At 41.8% G+C, this 17,877-nt stretch overlaps 2 protein-coding genes across 9 annotated transcripts in view; one reads left to right on the forward strand and one right to left on the reverse strand.

The window, feature by feature from the left end:
* Positions 1 to 539: 539 nt before the first annotated feature.
* MBD4 (methyl-CpG binding domain 4, DNA glycosylase) lies at positions 540 to 9,647 on the reverse strand. 2 transcript variants are annotated; one of them, XM_036870765.1, is made up of 9 exons: positions 9,351 to 9,543; positions 7,891 to 8,014; positions 7,352 to 7,366; positions 6,660 to 6,666; positions 4,076 to 4,147; positions 3,864 to 3,998; positions 3,113 to 3,262; positions 2,526 to 2,629; positions 540 to 1,246 (listed from the first exon to the last, which is right to left on the reverse strand). In XM_036870765.1, exons 1-9 carry the CDS (start codon positions 9,437 to 9,439, stop codon positions 1,169 to 1,171), a joined length of 774 nt encoding a protein of 257 aa, XP_036726660.1. In that variant the 5' UTR covers positions 9,440 to 9,543; the 3' UTR covers positions 540 to 1,168. The 2 variants fall into 2 exon arrangements, with proteins under 2 accessions (XP_036726660.1, XP_036726659.1); XM_036870764.1 differs by having other exon boundaries at positions 936 to 1,246; positions 4,076 to 4,150; positions 6,510 to 7,366; positions 7,785 to 8,014; positions 9,351 to 9,647.
* Positions 9,648 to 9,808: 161 nt separating this feature from the next.
* Positions 9,809 to 17,877, forward strand: part of IFT122 (intraflagellar transport 122) — a 67,792-nt gene continuing 59,723 nt past the window's right edge. For 6 of the 7 annotated variants that reach the window (XM_036868959.1, XM_036868952.1, XM_036868954.1 and 3 more), the window contains exons 1-3: positions 9,809 to 9,953; positions 16,284 to 16,350; positions 17,674 to 17,758. In XM_036868959.1, the coding sequence (XP_036724854.1) occupies positions 9,913 to 9,953; positions 16,284 to 16,350; positions 17,674 to 17,758 (193 nt within the window). In that variant the 5' untranslated portion in view covers positions 9,809 to 9,912. Of the gene's footprint in view, positions 9,954 to 12,660; positions 12,721 to 16,283; positions 16,351 to 17,673; positions 17,759 to 17,877 lie in introns of all 7 variants that reach the window. The other variant, XM_036868953.1, reaches the window with a different exon arrangement.

Raw genomic sequence — 17,877 nt, forward strand, 5'->3', positions numbered from 1 at the left:
GTGCCCCTCCCTGGCACAGAGCTTTGCACTTAGTGAATGCTACTCTGATACCTGTTAAATAAAAACGTGATGGGAGGTTATGAAGTGGATGTTTGCCTTGGAGGTGTGCGTGTGTGTGGCCAGTTTTCCTGTTCCTGGATTTTGAAGGATGGTCAAAATCCATCCTTCTCTAAAAAATGAATCTCACTCACTATAGTGGAAACAACCAACTAGCTCTGCAGCACACTGTATCCCGGTTCTGTTCACACTCTACCCTACATCAAAGATAGTTTCCCTAACAATTTGTTTTTCATTTATTCAATCAATTTAATTTCCAAATTATGCCTTAAAATGACAATTGATAATCGAGATTTAATAACTTAGATTTTTGTTTGTTTTGTGAGTTCCTTCTGAAGTAAATGTTTCAGTATTTGAGCTATACCATTATAATACCTGTTTTAAAAATGGCATAAAACTTAAAAGGTCCTGTCCTCCAGCTGGAAGATGGGAGATGGGTAAATGCTCCAGTTTTCACATAGGCATCAAGGTAAATGCGTGAGCCAGAAGCCAACACTCTGCAACAGAACTGCAGGCAGATATGCACATTAGGTTATCAAATAGCCAAATCTCCAATTCCTAAAAGCCAGCAGACAGTCATCAAGGACACATGATGACAAAATAATCTTATTTTTCTTTGGAGGTTAGCGTTTTTTAATAAAAATACTTTATTAATTAACTGCCTAATTTACCCTATCATATCTTTTCTGACATGTGTGGCTGAAAACTCTTTGCTTCTTCATATAACAATTGTGTGACATCATTTTCTATAGAAGGACAACAGGAGGTCTAATCTTCCCTCAGGCAAGGTTGATAGAAATTTGCTTTGCATTATTAATAACTGAGGAAAGTTTTTTTAAACTTCAAATCACATTTCATTATTGGAAAAGCCATATACATTTTTAGGATTGTTGTCAAATAACAATTGATTTTTAAAAAAAATCTCAGAACATGTCGTAGCACATTCAGTAGCAAAGATCTTCCGGTGGTACACACATTAAGACACACATTAGGTTTCTAGTTGGGCTGATTAGAATCTATACGCCTGGAAAGGCGGTTGTGCTTAGTGGAGATTTTAAGAATCAAAGTGCAAAGCAATGCATAAAAACAAGCTTGAAAACGTCAAAGAGTTTTAAGATAGACTTAACTTTTCATGATTTTCCCAAAGCCAGTCATGATATTTATTTAACTTGTGGTCTTCAGGGTGTACCTGGAAGAAATACAACACATTAAGAGACAGAGGCCTTATGTAAGTTAATCAGAAATACATTTTTTTTTTTTAAACTAAGCACCTACTGTGCACCACAGAGTTACGTATGCACTTTTTATTTATTTATTACTTATTTATATTTATTTTTGGCTGTGTTGGGTCTTCGTTTCTATGCGAGGGCTTTCTCTAGTTGTGGCAAGCGGGGGCCACTCTTCATCGTGATGCACGGGCCTCTCACTATCGCGGCCTGTCTTGTTGCGGAGCACAGGCTCCAGATGCGCAGGCTCAGTAGTTGTGGCTCACGGGCCTAGTTGCTCCGCGGCATGTGGGATCTTCCCAGACCAGGGCTCGAACCCGTGTCCCCTGCATTGGCAGGCAGATTCTCAACCACTGCGCCACCAGGGAAGCCCAGAAATACATTTTTTTAATTGGCTTTTTAAAGATATGGTGGGGGAACAATACCTTATGACAATATACCTGAAAATGATAACCTTTACCCTAATGAGATTCAGGAATGGTTAAAATTATACCTTACATCAAAGCAATCCTTTACAGTTTACAAAGTACTTTCCAATTTGGTACTGATCTTCACTGGGACTCAGTGTGGAGGGTGGTGATAACATGAGTCAAGTATTAATATGCCATTTTCCAGGAGTTTATAGACCCTGAGAGTTAAATGGACTGCTCAGGTCACAATAAATGGTGAAGCAGGGATGGGCTTGGCCAGACCTCCCAGCTAAATGCTTTAGGGCAAGTCACAGACTAAGAGGAGAGTGTACAGGCTATGTGGCAGTGCCTATCAGCTGCCAGGATGCCACCCAGATGCCCATGGGCTGGGCATACTCAGTAGAATGGGCAGCCGAAGTAGGACCCACCTACCACAAAAATAGTCTGAGACCACTAGGAGAAACCCAACAAGCGTGCACTCCAATCCCGCACCTGCCTGCTTCCCTTCAGTGGTGTGCTTTTGAAGGCGAGTATGACTGTGACAGGAGGAAAACCACATCAGGTCTAGAGACAGTACGTGAATGGGAATAACAGGAACAGGGCTAGAAGTGGCAAACCAGTGGAGGTCAGTCAGAGACCAGGGAGCCTTTGTGGACTTGGGGAAATCTATGGACCCTCTCCTGCTGTCAATAACCCCAAGCCACCACTGCCCCTCAAGCTTGGAACAAAGCTGGTTGTGACTGTAATAGCACATGTGTCCAAGAAATAGTTTTAACCATAACGGTGGACTTACTTTGCCTCAGAGACAAAATGTGCCAGAGATGGGCCTTACCTGCTTCCACTCATTGACACAAAAAATTCGGTAAGAGTCGTTGCCATATTTGCCAATCCCATGAAGCTCAATCGGATACCTCCACTGCTTTGTCAGATATTCATCTGAGAATACAACACCCCACATATCAGGTCAGCCTCTAGGAAAATACTTTCCCTGAAAAGGAGAAACAACAGAAAGGGACGGGAAAGAATCTCTCCTAACAGCCTGACTTGTGGCTGCTTTCTTCTGAATTCCTGCAGCCACCACCCCTGTCTGACCTGCTTGTCTGCCACTCACTAACCATTATTGTTTTGTGCTGACCTAACGAGACAGGGGTAATGTCCCTGAGGTCAACTGGGCTTTCTGCTTCACTGACTTCTTCCTCTAATCCTGCTCACACGGCCTGACCTGGTGCTGGGCAAAGATTTATCACCTGGGTCAGCGGGAGACTGCACTTTGGGGCAAGCGAACTATCTTCAAATGCCTTCAGTGCTTGAGCTGAATGACCTCTATTAATGTCGCAACTGAGGACATTAAAGTTTAAGGTGTGGCTCTCTTAAACAGGCACAATTTCTGTTTTTCCCTTTGGGTATATGGGAAAGTACCTGAGAACTTGACAATGGTTTTTGCTCGAAGATCGTAGAGACCAAGAGGTTTAAGAAGTTCTGAAACATCTCTCCAGTCTGCAGTTCTCGCTACCTCAGCTGAAGGATACTTCTCCAGAAACTGCCAAAGCACAGGGATTGCCATTTTGCCTGGGAAGTAAAAGTAACCACGTGACTACAAGCCTCCAGATGGGCTGATTTTAGGCTCACGTACTTCTTTATCTAGAAATCTCATATAGAGAGTTTTTTTCCTTCTTTCTTTTTAAACCACTGATGAGAAGACATTACCTAAATCAGCAACCACTCTCAGAGTCAAAACCCAACACCATCAACCGATTTGGTTAACAGTCTGAATTATGCCAAAACCTGGCCTTGCATGATATTGGTTTTTAAATAATCAGATCATCATATAACTAGTGTAAAACCATACAGAACATAAGGTGCCAGTGACATTAAAGAAAGCATCCAATGAAAAAGAAATACTTTTATACATGACACAGAGAGGAGGAAGGTTAAGTAACGGATTTTCATTGATGACTAAAAGTAATTTGGAAGTAGAACATAAATGGAAATCTGTTCTTTAATGCTAAAAAGGCTGTTGGATGTCATGTAGTCTATAGGTGAAGAGTTTGAGGACTGACTGAAAGAAGGCCTTACCTGAGGTCAAAATCAAACTTGAGACCAGGTTTCCTGATCAGTTCTCCTCATCACACTGTCTCTACTACGCCAAAAATTAAAAGAATCCACAAACCTGAGGTCCGGTTGAGGAATATAGTCGCAATGAGGAGCTTCCACGGATCATGGAAAAGTGTTTCTTGGACAAGATTAAAAGGTGACCGAGGAGGTGTCCACTTCTTAAAGGCCTTGCGTCGTGGGGGACTAAGAGCTAAACAAACACACTGTATTAGAGGGGAACACTTGAAATAGATTTAAAGTCTGGTTTTCTGATTGGAAAAGGGATACCTTGTCTGTTATATTTGCTGGAAAAATACAGGCTTCTTTTCCTTTTTTCTATTTGTGTCTGTGGGATGGTGTCTTCTGAAAAGGAAAGAGTGAACATTGTTTACAGAATCTATGGTTCAGCCTAAAGTAATATTCAGGGCTGCAAATAACAACAACAACACACTACTGCTATAAAACGTTCAGTTTAGCACTATTCTAAGCACTTCACAAAAATTAACCAGTTTACTCCTACTAATGACCTATGAGCAAGGTAGGTACTATTTTGTCTCCACTTTACAAATAAGGAAATTGAGGTACAGAGAAGCTAGGTAACTTGCCCAAGGTGCCACAGCTAGTAAGTGTCAAGAGCTGAAATTCTAATCCAGGCAGTCTGGTTCCTGAGTCCATGCCTTTAACCACTATTATACTAGTTCTCTATGATTTTTGTTCAGAGTTCACTACATTGAAAATTGGAAATAATATAGAATATTTAAATTATGACATTTGTACAATGTGGTTATTAAAATATTTTGAGACTACATCATGAATTTTTCCCATGTCATTAATTTTTAAGTGAAAAAAGCATATTCAACATATGATCCCAATTTAATAAAAAAAGAAAAAAATGTGAGAGATTAGAATAAACCAAAATGGCATAATGGTTGTTGCTAATTTTTTTCTTTTAATTTTCCATATTTTCCAAATATTCTGCAGTGAATACTTTTAACTAAAAAAAACAAAAACAAACCAAAAAAGGGTACAGATAAAACAGAACCTGCAGGAAAGCCTAAGATTTGGATCTTAGAACACCTAAGGCCACTATCTACTGGGAAGTTTAACTTAACAAAGACTCTTTGACCACCATTATTAGGCTTTCAAGTTTCTAAAATCATCACATTTAATACTCCCTATAGCCATACCCTCTAAATTTGAATGTCAGTTAATAATACCTTGCATTTGTCTAGCGTGAAGCCATCTTTTTCACTTCTCATTTTACGTTACAGTATTCATGATATGAAAAACAGGACTGGTGAGGGTTATTACCTGTGTTTTACAGATGAAGACTCTAAGGCTTAGAAATTAAGCAACTATCTGAAAACAATAGTGGGACTGACTATAGATTGGGACAAGTATCACGTCTCCAGATAATCAGTCTAGTGTTTTTTTTGCTATTCTAGTTTGAATAGGCAAAGCCCAGTGGAAAGTAAAAAAAGAGTCAGAACAAAGGAAACTGCTCTTACTACCTACTTGATAATTTCTTCTGTGGGTTCCTATAGATAATTACTGGCTAGCCTCCTTTATTACTAGGAGACTAAGCTCAATTTACGTGGCAATTTCTAACTAAGGCACTGGGAAAGTCTTTACTACTCTGTTGGATACCTATTACCTACAGTAAACGTACTTATGTTGAGAACTAGACTTCTTTATGCATAGGATGACTAGGATACTTCCATTTTAGTCACAAAAGGATGTTTTTGATACTTTATTTGCCCATTTTACTAGCAATAAATCTACATAAACCTCAAGGCTTTAGGAAGCTCAAGGTCTTTAAAGGACACATTGGAGAATTTTTATGCAGTTCCTAGGTGTATGTGGTCATCTTCTGTTCAAGGTAGAGAAATTCCAGGCAGCAGCAAAGGACATAATAAAATCATGAGTGGGACCAGGAGCAGCAACCAACTCTAACCACCTGCTTCTACTAATCTGTCCACGCTGTCTCCCCATAGGACTTTAAAATTACGATTCTTCTTAAAGGAGTTATTCATTATACCATAATGGCAATAATGAATAACTAATATAGCGTTGCTCAAGGTCTCCTTTCTTTTATCTCTTATTCACTGAGGTATTATAAAGGCAAAACTGTTAAGCTCTGAACTCTGTATTAAGAGCATATTACAAATAATAGATGAACTATGTGATTACAGTTTTGAATTATTTAGAGCTCTAAAGCATTTTAGAGAAGCATTATATTACAATAGAAAGATAAAAATGACTATGATATATAAAATTAATTGGAAGTCACACATCAGTAATAGTAACAGGAGGGTGCAAAAGAGAAGATACTATTCTCACCAGTTTATGTATAAAAGGAGTCTTCCCCAAATCTTTTTCACAAGTGAAACCTTTTTATTTCCCTAAAGTTGTAAGATTACTGGCTGGAAAAAAGGGAAGAAGGGACACAGCACTGTGAGGAGAGTCCCAGGTGTTGTAACATGATGGTAGCAACGGTTATGGCACAATTGTCCTCTGTTGGGGCATCAAGGCAGTAGCCAGCTGTTTCTTTGCCATACAAAAGGGCTTAAATATCAGTTACACAAGGCACTAGGACCAACTGGTAGAATGTATCTGATATTTGGCCCTACTTCTTCATTCTATCCCACTATGCTAACTGGGTACAGGCATGAAGTGCAAAATCCTCATCACATGTTTAACAGCACTTTAGTGCACTGAATACCTTGAAATATTTTCGCAGAAGTAGAGTCTTTCTCCGTTTGTGAGCTGTTGTCCATTTCAGAGCCACCTTTTGAAATGTCAATATGCAAATGCTCCTTCCTTTCCCCAACTTCTACTTTGGTTCTTATTTCCTCAGATTCTAAAAAGGTACCTTCACACTTCTTGTTGTGTCCTGCTTCTTCAGTTGAACGTAATTTGTTTATGATGCCAGAAGTGGTCTGTTCAAATCTGATCCTGAACACAATGATTTTTCTTTACCAAGCCTCTCCTCTTCACTGGTAACAGTGAGAGGTCTTGTCGACTCGCCTCTGGCATCAGAGACGGCAGCAATTTCTCTCAAGCTGACTTTCTTGTGCAAGAGGGTCACTTTCAGCATCTGCTTGCCTATTATACACAGATGCTCTTTTCTATTACTTTGAACAGGATCTGGAAGACTCCTCCGGCACCCTGTTTTTAGTTTTCTTAATTTGAATCCCTTTCAAACAGTCACCTTTCTTTTGGACTTTCTAACCTTTCTGGAGTCCAGCATCATTAACAACACCGTCATCTTCTTCAAAAGCCAATGAATGGAAGTAAAGTTAGAGAGTTCTCTGCTATCTTGCAATTTCAAACTAGCACTTGGCAAAGAAACCACATCTTTTTTCCACCTGCTTCGTGTCCTGAGGCTCCGGTTTGAATTGCTACTTTCGTTTTGCGGTTGGGATGGCAAGAGCTGCCATGCTTGGTCTTACATCCTGACTTGATGCTCCTTTATGAAGTACAGTAAAATCAAAATCTTCTGGCTTAAGAGAAGTCTCTCCACTTTTGTGAAGATAATTAGCAAGTGAACTTTTGGATCGGAACTTCAGTCCCTGTGGGCTAGAAAATGATATTAAAGAAAACTTATTGCTAGTTAATAAAAGTGACTTTTAAAAAAAACTGGACCACATTTAGGATTTTTTATTAATAATTTCCAAACTTTGCCATGGGCATTTGTCATTTAAAATAAAAAAAGTGATAAAGTGATACTTTAAAATAGTTTCCTCTATGACAACAGAACATAATTTTACAAATATAGCTTAAGTGCAACCTTACCAGTAGCCATTCACAGTAGCAGAAAATATAAGTATTTGTCCCCAACTCACCTGATGTAACTAACCAGTGACAGTGAAGGAACAGAATCTGTAATGGTTTTATGGTAAAAACAGAAAAAAGCCAAAACTCCTGTTATGCTTTCCTACCACCTGTCTAGACAAAATTATTTGGCTGTAGTATCTTTACCATCTTGCGTGCTCACCTGATGAAATATACGTCGTATCTTCCTGCTGTTTTCCCAGACAACCTTTGCTTCACAACTCTTTCCCATCCACATGGTACAGACTTATGGCACTCTGTCACTGCGCTACCCCCAATTGAGCAGGAAGCAACGGGTTTTGCAGCGGGGGATTACACTCACTGCTGCTTTTATCACCATTTGTTTTCTCATCTTCTCCCACTCTTTCTGATCCCGAAGCAACATCTTCCTTCCTGAAAAAAAAACAAACTCCAAGTGATTAGCTCATTTAAAATTAATTTGACTCTGCTTATTCAATTTCAGTCCATAACAGAGAAGGAACCACATGGACTATTATCGGACTACGGGAGAGATTAAAATCAGTGTGGCTCAGTCATTCTATGAGAGGATCTCTTCCTGTCCTCCAACATGGTTCAAAATGGTTGGAAATCTCTGCACAATGGAAAGCTCAAGCTACTTGCTAGAAAAAAAAAATTTTTTTGTTAATCATTGAATAGCTCTGTTATAGAGATTTCTCGTGACACTTGCGTAAGTTAAAAACATGAACCAGTAGCTGAGCTCTTAACCTGGGGATCAACAGAACAGCTTAAATGAGTCAGTGAGATACCCTCCTTCTCCCGAAATAAGTGAGGTAAAATTTTATATATATGTGCATTTTGGGGGCAGTGGGGGGACAGTGTCTATTACTTTCATCAGAGGTTGTAACCCTCTAAAAGGTAAAGAACATTTGATAAAGAATTTTCAAACTCTCTTTCATTCTTTTTTTTTTTTTTTTTTCTCTTTCATTCTTGATCCGATAACCTTGTGAGGTAGGTAGGATAAGGATTACTCTCATTTTATTGATAAAATTGAGTGACAGGAAGATTAAGTTATTTGCAGAACTGATTCCAGGACCTAGGTCTACTAAATCTTGGTCTAATACTTCTCCCCCTGTACTATTGTTGAAAACTTCAGTAGAGTGTATCCTAATCACTAAATCATATTTACATTTTCAAAGTTGGATGAGTCTCTAGAGATGTCTAATCAACTTCTCTTCTACAAATAGGGAAACAAAGCATGAGCCAGTGACTAACTAGAATTACAATCAAAGTCTTCTGATGTAATACGGGGTTAAATAATTTGGGAGATCTGGGTGGATCTTAAGAAATTATACTGTTCACAATTTTGGAGATAAGGAAACTGAATCCTGGTGAAAACAGCACTAACTTTAAAATCAACAGACTGGGTTCAAATCCCAGCTCTGCCATTTACTACCTATGTGGTCCAAAAGCAAGTTACTTAACCTGTCAAAGTCTCTTTCTCCATCTGTAAAAGGGAGGTAATACCTCTTTCAAGGTAGTTCTGAGAATCACATTTTTTTTGGGGGAAAAAAAAAAGTAGGTAAATCATCTTAGCCCCACACCGCACATACACAAGTACTCAGTACTCCAGCCCCTGTTCGCAGGAACTAACCCTGCCGGCCTCCAAGTGTCCATCCACCCTAGGTAAGAAAGGCCCACCCACCCTCTACTTCCCCGCTCCCATTTTACAGATGGTGAAACTGAAGCCCGAAAGGGGACAATAACTTGCCGGAGGTCACAGGGCCGCTCTGGGACTAGGCGCTGGTTGGCGATGACCGAGGGGGCAGCTCCGCAGTCCCCCAGGCTCGGACTCTCCATCCCAGACGTGTCCCTCAAGCGGGCTCCGGATGCAGTAATAGGCTGAGAAGGTGCGTCGCTCTGGGTGTGGAGCGGAGTTAGAGGTGAAAACTTCAGTTCGGAATTCTAGGCTGGAACCAAAAGATGAAGGCAGTGGAAGTCTATCCGACTGCTCAGCAGCTTTCCGGCCGCCCCCCTCAACCACAGCCGCCATTTCCACGGCTCAGCCAATCAAATCCTTTGTCGAGGAAGACGCACCGCCCCCTGCCCGTTCCGACCAATCGCGCGCGTCCTAGATATGAGGACGCCTTCTAGCCTCCCATTCCTTCTTTCTAGCCCTCCCTTTTAGACATGCGCACTCGGAACTCTCTGCCTCGTGCGTAGCTCACTGCGCATGTGCGTTGCCGGGGTAGCGCCGGCAGACAAAGTGGCTCGCGGAGTTAGGCCTGTTGCTGAGGCGGGGAGGAGGGGCCCGAGGCGTGAGGGAAACCGCTATGAGGGCCGTGTTGACGTGGAGAGATAAAGCCGAGCAGTGGTGAGGAGCGGGGCAGTCCGGGAGGAGCGGGAGGCTGAGCCCCAGCGGGGATGGCGGGCGCTATGGCGTGAACCCTGGTGGTTGCCAAGGGTAACGGGCCTGCGCGCTGGGCTGAGGGCCCTGAGTCCCGGCTCTGGGCGACTGCAGGGTCGCCCTCCCACCGCTTTGCGGATGGAGAAACTGAGGCCTGGAGAGGGAGCAAGGGAATGTACCACGCGTGAGGTAGTGGCTTGTGGAGGCGGCTTTACACATAATCACAGTCTGATCTTGTCGTTCCTTTACTCAAAATCCATCCTGGGCTCATCAGTGTTTTCCAGCTTCACAACTTAGGCCGCATCCGCGTATTACCTATACTCTTGTTTACTTGACCTTTTCTCTAAATTGTCTCACTTATTTTCCTTTAAACATGCTTTTACATTCTACAGGGAAACTTTATTACACCGTATGTGAAAACCAGTAGCAATTGCTGTAAATGTAAGATAACTGTAGAACTTAAAGCAGGGAGAAACAAAACGGCGTTAACAAGTTGTAGCTAGATACTGTTGCTAGGGAACCTCTGAGCCTCAGGTGTAGTGTCTCTAGAGCTAGAGATTTAGCAAGTGTGGTTGGAGAGGTGCTTGAGTTGAATAGCATCAAAGCAAGACTTTCTCCTATGTTTTGTTAGAAGGTTTGAAAGAGGATCGAAAGAGAATGACTTTCTCACTTTATGATTCAACGTTGTTTAATGTCCTATTCCATTTTTATCCCCCAAATCCATCGTATAACAACACATTTGGGGGCATACTGACTTATTGGGCAGTTCTCCTCAGCCTGACTTTCAAAACTTCCTACATGATCTTTTCAGCTTCATTGTGAAGCCTCTGCTTTGGCTACTGGAACAGAGCCATTCCCTCTCTGTCTTTCTTTGGCCTCTCTTGTGTGAGCCTTCATCTCCTCACAATGAAATCCTAAACGTCCTTAAGCCTCCCTTTGGAGATGGTCGCTCTCTTGTACTCTGCACCAGTAATAGCTAATGCTTACTTGTGCCAGGCACTGGCTGAGAACTTCATATCTTTTATCTCATTGTCACCTCACAACAGTACCTGACGTAGGTACTATACTTACTTCTGTTTTACATAATGAGGCGACTGAAGCACAGAGTGGGTAAATAATTTGCCAGGGTCACACAGTGAATAAGTGGTGGAGCCAGCCTTTCTTCCTCACTCCAGAGCCAATGCCCTTAGCCACCGCATTAATTATTCCTGGTGTTACAGAGGCTGCAAACTCAATGCCTGCAGGAATCAGGCAGGCAACGTAAATGGGAGATGTTTATTTGCATCTTGAACACAAGGAATTGTTTGTTTTCCCTAGGAGTATTCGTCTTTTCTATACTGCACTCTTCTTGAAACGTATAGCCCTACCACTGTATCTTTCACTTCTACTTTTAATAGAGATTTGAGTAAAAAAAAAAATTTTTTTTTTTACTTTTCTCTTAACTGTTATAAAAGTACTCATAGCACAAGCTGCTGATAGCTAGCAGCTGAGCATTTGGTTTTGCTGTCAGATACTAACAAGTGGCAAGGACTGTGGCAAACTGGAGAGCGCATGCTCTGACTGAAAGGGAGAGCAGCTGCTCTGCTTCTGCCAGTTACCACCCTGCAGGAATTTGGCCCAGCGTGGCTCAGAGCTTCCTGTTTTCACCAGAAACCAGGAATCTGGGTTTTTATGTGAAATGTCCTAATTTTTAAATGTTGGCACCTAATCTGTAAAAAAAAAAAAAAAAAAAAAAATACAAAATAAAATACCATATGGGCCAAACAAAACGTTTGCTGGCCAAATATAGCCTGATTGGCTCCCAGTTTTCAACCCCTGGCATAGGATTTTGTTCATTCCTCTCTTGTGGTACTTAGCGTCTGTCTAGTGCAAGAGTTTAAGGGAAACTGTTGATCCCAGAAGTCTATAAACCCCTTAAAAGCAATGGCTATGTCTTACTCATTTCCAAGGCTTATTCTAGAGCCTAGACAGTGGTTGTTGTGATTATTTCATGGATAGAGGTATTCATGAATGAATGAGAGGTGGGTGAATGAATGATGAATGAAGATTGGTTATTTGGTTTTTGGCCCATTACAGCTATTCTAGTGTAGGGGCTTTAGGGGTTCTAGAGACCAGCAATACTGATGGCAGCTACATATGCAAGCTGATAGCCCAGAATGAGACAAAACAAAAAACTATAAAAATAAATAGTAGAACTCCAAAATCCCAGATGTCAAAGATTCTTCCTCCACACTGAACCAGCTCCGCCTGCTGGTCTGCTCTTTGCTTCCGTCTAACCTTCGTGTAGCAGCAGGAATTCTCTTTTGCGAGTCCTGTTGTTGTGATCCGTTACTCCACCTCTCATCAAGCCAGAGTGACTCCCCATTACCTTCCATGTCAGATTGTGCACTTAATTAGGTGGTCTTTCCCCTGCCCCACCCTGCCCCCTTTTGCTAAGATTTAAATTTATGCTTTTCAGTTCAGCTGAAAACTCCATTTTCCTGTCCAAAGGCCCTTCCCAAATGTTCTCTTATTCTTCTCTGAACTCCCTCTTTTCTCCCTTCCAAGCAGTGCTCTAGGTTCTTCTCAACCATGATGCCTTATTCCAGGCGGGCCGCCATCTGCTCTGCCCCTCATCCACAGCAGCTGTGGGCCAGACAGTGTTTACATGCCTTATCTTGTTTAATCTCCACAGCAGCCTGTGAGGTTGGAATTGTTACCCCATTTACAGATGAAGAGACTGAGACTTAATGAGGTAACAATTTGCTTAAGATTCAAAGCAAGTAAGTGGGGGCTGGATCAGGTTGTGCAGGATTTGGAGAGGCACCTTGAGGCTTCAGTTTACAGTGGGGTGGGCACAGGGTTGGCAGAGGGCAGTTTGCAGGACTCACCCTCTGTCTCTCTGCAGTGGAATCTGACAATGTCCGTTTTTCATAAAAGGGGACAGGTGGGGAGAGAGAGCCATCTTACCGTACAATAGACCGTCTGCAGACGGGTGAGCTCCCCAGCCCTGGAAGTGTTCAAGCAGAGGCTGGATCCATCAATAGGGAATTCCTGCCCTGGTAGGGGAGTTGGACTATATGACAGGGTCTAGGGTCTTTCCCAATAGTTTGGGAAAGTTTCTGTGATCTTATGATGTAATTAAAGCCCAAGGGGTTCAAGATAAAAATCTTGTCAGTTTGTCAGTTATACTCATTTTGTGTCTAGGACAATGCCATGTACTGTGGGTCCACAGATGTCTAAAATAGGGTCATTACCCTGAAATTGCATATGACTGTAATTAAGGAGATAAGATAGTATCTGAAACAGTGTAAATACAGAAGATTATATAATTCTTAAATTGAATTGTACAGATTCTAAGTACAATAAGAATTTTGATTGGGGTAAATCAGACATGTATGTTGTATTTTAGAAAAGCAAACTTTGAGAAATGAGGAGAAAATGAATTTTCACATCTGAAAGGAAGATAGCTAAAGACTTGGCCCAAGTGAGATGCTCAGAAATGATTTGCTAATAATTCAGCCCAAAATGATCCTAGTGAAGAAGAAGCCACACGGGAACCACTTTGATAGGCTCAGACATGTACAAGGCAGGAAGGGAGCCACACGACCAAGATGACTGTGGAAGAGAGGTGCAGACCCTTCCCAAACCTCGTGCCTCACCAGCTCCCCACAGCAGGTGGTGCTTGTGTACCCTGTGAGGCAGGAGGGCAGCTCCCTAGCCTTGCTGTGTAGGTGAGGACCACAGCTCAGGCCAGGGGTCAGCCCTTCTGGCCCCAGCTCCCCCTGCTTTTCCCTCTCCCACCCTGCTTCTCCGCAGAGTGTGAAATGCACCCAGTACGTTGTCCACTAGGTTCTGAGAAAGAAAGTCTGAGAGACGGGAAAGCCCAGGTCTGTTACCACATAACAGCGAGGAAGCTGAAGGACTCAGGGTTTGTGTTTGCTTCTATCACGAGGGATGCCCAACTGGAGAGGGGTAGCAATCGCTGTGTTCCGGCTTCTCCATCAGCCAGCTGTGTGACAGCAGACAGATGACTCGCCTGTATACTTCAGTTTCCTCATCAGTAAAAATGGGCCAGTAATGCCTGGCCTGTCTGAGGCATTATGTTAGCATAAGGTCAAATGAGGTCATGTAAATTTACACTCTTCAACAACTCTTAACTCTTGAATATATGTGAAGAATTATTTTTATTAAAGGAAGCTTCTGAGGTCAATGGAGCCTATATAAGAACTCTGAATTCTATGTGTGATGCCTTGAGTAGATGATGACACTTTTTTTTTTCCTGCTGATGAAACATGGAGACTCTTGCTAATTATTTGGTCAACTATGGCATATGCAAATAATAATTATAATGGAGGCCACAAGCGTAGTGGTTAGAGCTTGGGCTGCAGGGTCAGACTGCCTACGTTTGAATTCTGGCTCCACCTCTACTCAGTAGCAGTTTATTTTCAGGCAGGTTAGTTAGTTAACTTCTCTGTGCCTTAGTTTTCTCATCTGCAAAACAGATATAAGATTGTTGTGAAAATTAAGTGAGTTAACACATGTAAAGCACTTAAACTGTACTTTGCACACATGTAAATAAATGTGCTTAATAAATATTAGTCACTATTATTAAAGTATTGAGGGTGGCATAGATTTGTTATACTTGACAGTAATTCAGGAGAGTGGAAGGCCATATGGCACAGACTGTAAAGTCAGACCTGAGTTAAAATTCTGGCCCTTTCACTTGCTGTGTGATGTTGGGCAAGATACTTGACCTTTCTGAACCATGGTGTCCTCAACCACAAAATTGAGTAGTAATTCTTACCTCATAAAATTGTTGTGAGGACAGAATAAAATAATGCATTTGAAGAGCTCAGCATCGGGTGTCTGTGGTAAATGCTCCAAGTAGTTACCAGGGTGTGTTTTTCTTTTGGCCGCACGGCCTGGCTTTTGGGATCTTATTTCCCTGACCGGGGATCAAACCCACGCCTTCGGCAATGAAATTGTGGAGTCTTAAACCCTGGACCACCAGGGAATACTCCAGGGTGTATATTTTTCGATCACTCACAGGTGCCAGGTTAATTTATCCCATGCTCAACTTTTACAATAGGCCATCTTGGCAGTGCTGTCTGACACATTCTTAGTAGGGTCACCTAATGAAATCCTCTGCCTGGGGGCATTTGAGAATCTTTGTAGTACAGCTCCAGCCTGTTTTTTTCAGCCTTGTCGCTTCCTATTGCCTTGCACATAGCCAAATGTTTCAGTCAAATTAGGTTATTTAGATATTTGCTATTCCCACTGTCTTGTCTTTGCTTGTTCTGTTTTCTGTGCCTGAAATGCTGCACCTACCCAGTCTCCTCCTGCATGTCTCAGAAGCCCTACCTTTTTCACATATTGTTTTCTTCATGAAGCTTTTTCTGATCCTCTCCAAATCAGAACACTGTGTCTACTCCTTGGAATCCTACAATATATACTTTAATGTATCTCCTAAAGCCTCTATCACAGTATTATTCTATATTTCATCCAATCTAAGAGGTCACTGATTGTAAAATATCATTATTTTACGTACGACTAAGAAAGCAAAAAATGCTGCCAGTTAAACTGACACATCATCAACTATAAGACACATCCCAACATCAGAAATGTTCAAATGTGAAAAAAGTGTGCTTTACAATTGATGACATGTGATTCTTTGTGAGTGTCTGAGCATCACCTTCCCACAGGATGGTAATTTCCTTGAGGGCAGGGAGGGTCTGTGATCTACTCATCTTGTATCTGTTAGCTCCTAGCACCTAAGAGGCACTTGATAAGTATCTGATTAATTGGAAAGAGTAACGTTTTTTTTTTTTTGGCTGTGCCTCTCGGCATGTGGAACTTCCCCACCCAGGGATCGAACCCGTGCCCCCTGCATTGGAAGCGTGGAGTCTTAACCACTGGACCACCAGGGAAGTCCAGTAATGATATTTTAATAAATGACCAACTTTTTCAGAGACCTGTGGATTTGCTAGCCCTCACACATTCTTTCAGTTCGTGTAACCTTTATGGTATTATTAGATGAGGTAGTGCCCTCCACTGTTTACCCTTTGAATCATGTCTGGCATCTGGCTTCTGGACAGGTGGAAATTGGGACACAACGCTAACTGCCAAGTGAATTGTGATCGAAGGTGTGGTAGTTGAATGGAATTTGCAACCAAATGCAATTCTTAGCCATTATTTTTCTCTCTCATACACAATCAGTGCTTCGTAATGGAATAAAGTTTGCTTTCTCCAGCCATTAGCAGACCTCATCATTTTGGTTCCTAATTGTCCTTTTGTCTTGTCTTGTCTCCTGTTTAGTGTATATGACCTCGCATTTAAGCCCGACGGAACCCAGCTGATTTTGGCTGCAGGAAACAGATTACTGGTAGGATTTTGTCTGAGTTTCCTTTTTAAGTGCTTTTTTCCTCTCCCTCTTGTAAGTGCTCTGAATTTAACCTCTTTTTAAGATAAAAAGGCAAGGTGGAAAAACCAGTCATTATTTTTTAATAGGGAAGGAAATGGGCTATTTAAAACAGGTAGGTAAACTGTCTATCAGATAGGAACCTGTTGAACAATACCTTCTTTGGAGTCATTAATCTTTCCCTTTTTACTTTGAGACACCCACGAAAGAGTTCAAAATAATTAAAATGCCTTTGAAACTGAGCTGTTGTCAGTTCACATTTTGTCCCCCTGAAAAATTCAAACAACAGGCCTGAAGGGGCTCCCTCCATGAGAAGCCAGATAGCCTGACCCCAGCTTTTAGGCACTGGCCTTCCTAAGCAATTCCATATGGATGCTGTCCTATTTTTCATATTTTCAAAGAACGTAAGCAGTCTCTGCAACCTGTCCCAGAGTATAAAAGTAATTTTCAGAGAACTCTTTATGTTTGACCTAAAACCCTTTGCATGATCTCCCCTTCCTCCTGCGTAAGTCCGCTTCCTCTTGCTCTGTTGTCTCGAGATATGCAGACGGCCTGATCTCCATTCTGTGCATGGTAACTACATAATCTGAAAGCCGTGGGTAAATTGTTCTGCAGACTTCTTCTGTCCAGGGTAAACAATCCAAATCCTTTCAGGTTTTTCCCATAGTTTATCTTCTGCAACACTTACCATTTTGGCGGGTTTTTGCTTTTATTTCTCAGATGGTGTGTTTTTTAAATCTCCACATACTTATAGATGTTACACAGCTATAAAATCCTAAATCACGTTACAGATGGGTTTATAACACTCCCTCCAGTTTGCAAACCCAGAGTTCAGGTCTGTGACTTCCAACTCTTGGTAGCAAGTATGAAACATCTCTCTGTGATGTTGGTAGTAGGGCAGGGCTAGCACTGGCATTTAATTCATGCTCTAGCTGGGCTCTTTGTGCTGGCTTTATTAGGGAGGGCCTAGCTTGTTTGGTCATATATCCAAATACATGCAAGGGGAGTGAACTTTGTAGAGAAGTTTCACGGAGTGAACTTTTGTTTCTTGAGCATTAATGGCACATTTCCGGCCATGTAATGGGCAGAATCAGAGCCTCTCCTTCTTGTGTTTCCCAACTTTAAGTCACATTCTTTCTGGTTTCTTGGTTCAGTTTTTACTTGGTGCAAATTTAAGAATATGACAAATGTGTTGTTATGACAACAAAAATAGCAGCAGCAACCTGCAGGGATTCTGACTAATGGATGCCACGTGGGTAATCTGTACTTTTGTCTCTTTTTTGCCAGGTTTACGACACGTCTGATGGCACCTTACTTCAGCCCCTAAAGGGACACAAAGATACTGTGTACTGTGTGGCATACGCGAAGGATGGTAAGAGGCTGCTCTGGATTTAGTCTCTGTAACGGCCTCACAGCCACTCATTTCTCTCCTTGGCTGCGCCTTCGTCATGTTGAGTGAGCTCAAGTACAGGTTACAGTTTCAGAAGATAG

This window comes from Balaenoptera musculus, chromosome 11, assembly GCF_009873245.2.
Source record: "Balaenoptera musculus isolate JJ_BM4_2016_0621 chromosome 11, mBalMus1.pri.v3, whole genome shotgun sequence".
NCBI lineage: Eukaryota > Metazoa > Chordata > Mammalia > Artiodactyla > Balaenopteridae > Balaenoptera > Balaenoptera musculus.

Excerpts from the sequence above, each read along its gene's own strand:
- MBD4 (XM_036870765.1), bottom strand. The coding sequence starts at position 9,439 with ATGGAGAGTCCGAGCCTGGGGGACTGCGGAGCTGCCCCCTCGGTCATC. Across the intron at positions 3,263-3,863 it reads ATTCCTCAACCGGACCTCAG|GCAAAATGGCAATCCCTGTG; the intron begins GTTTGTGGATTC and ends TTTACTTCCCAG. Across the intron at positions 1,247-2,525 it reads GTGTCAATGAGTGGAAGCAG|GTACACCCTGAAGACCACAA; the intron begins GTAAGGCCCATC and ends TATTTCTTCCAG.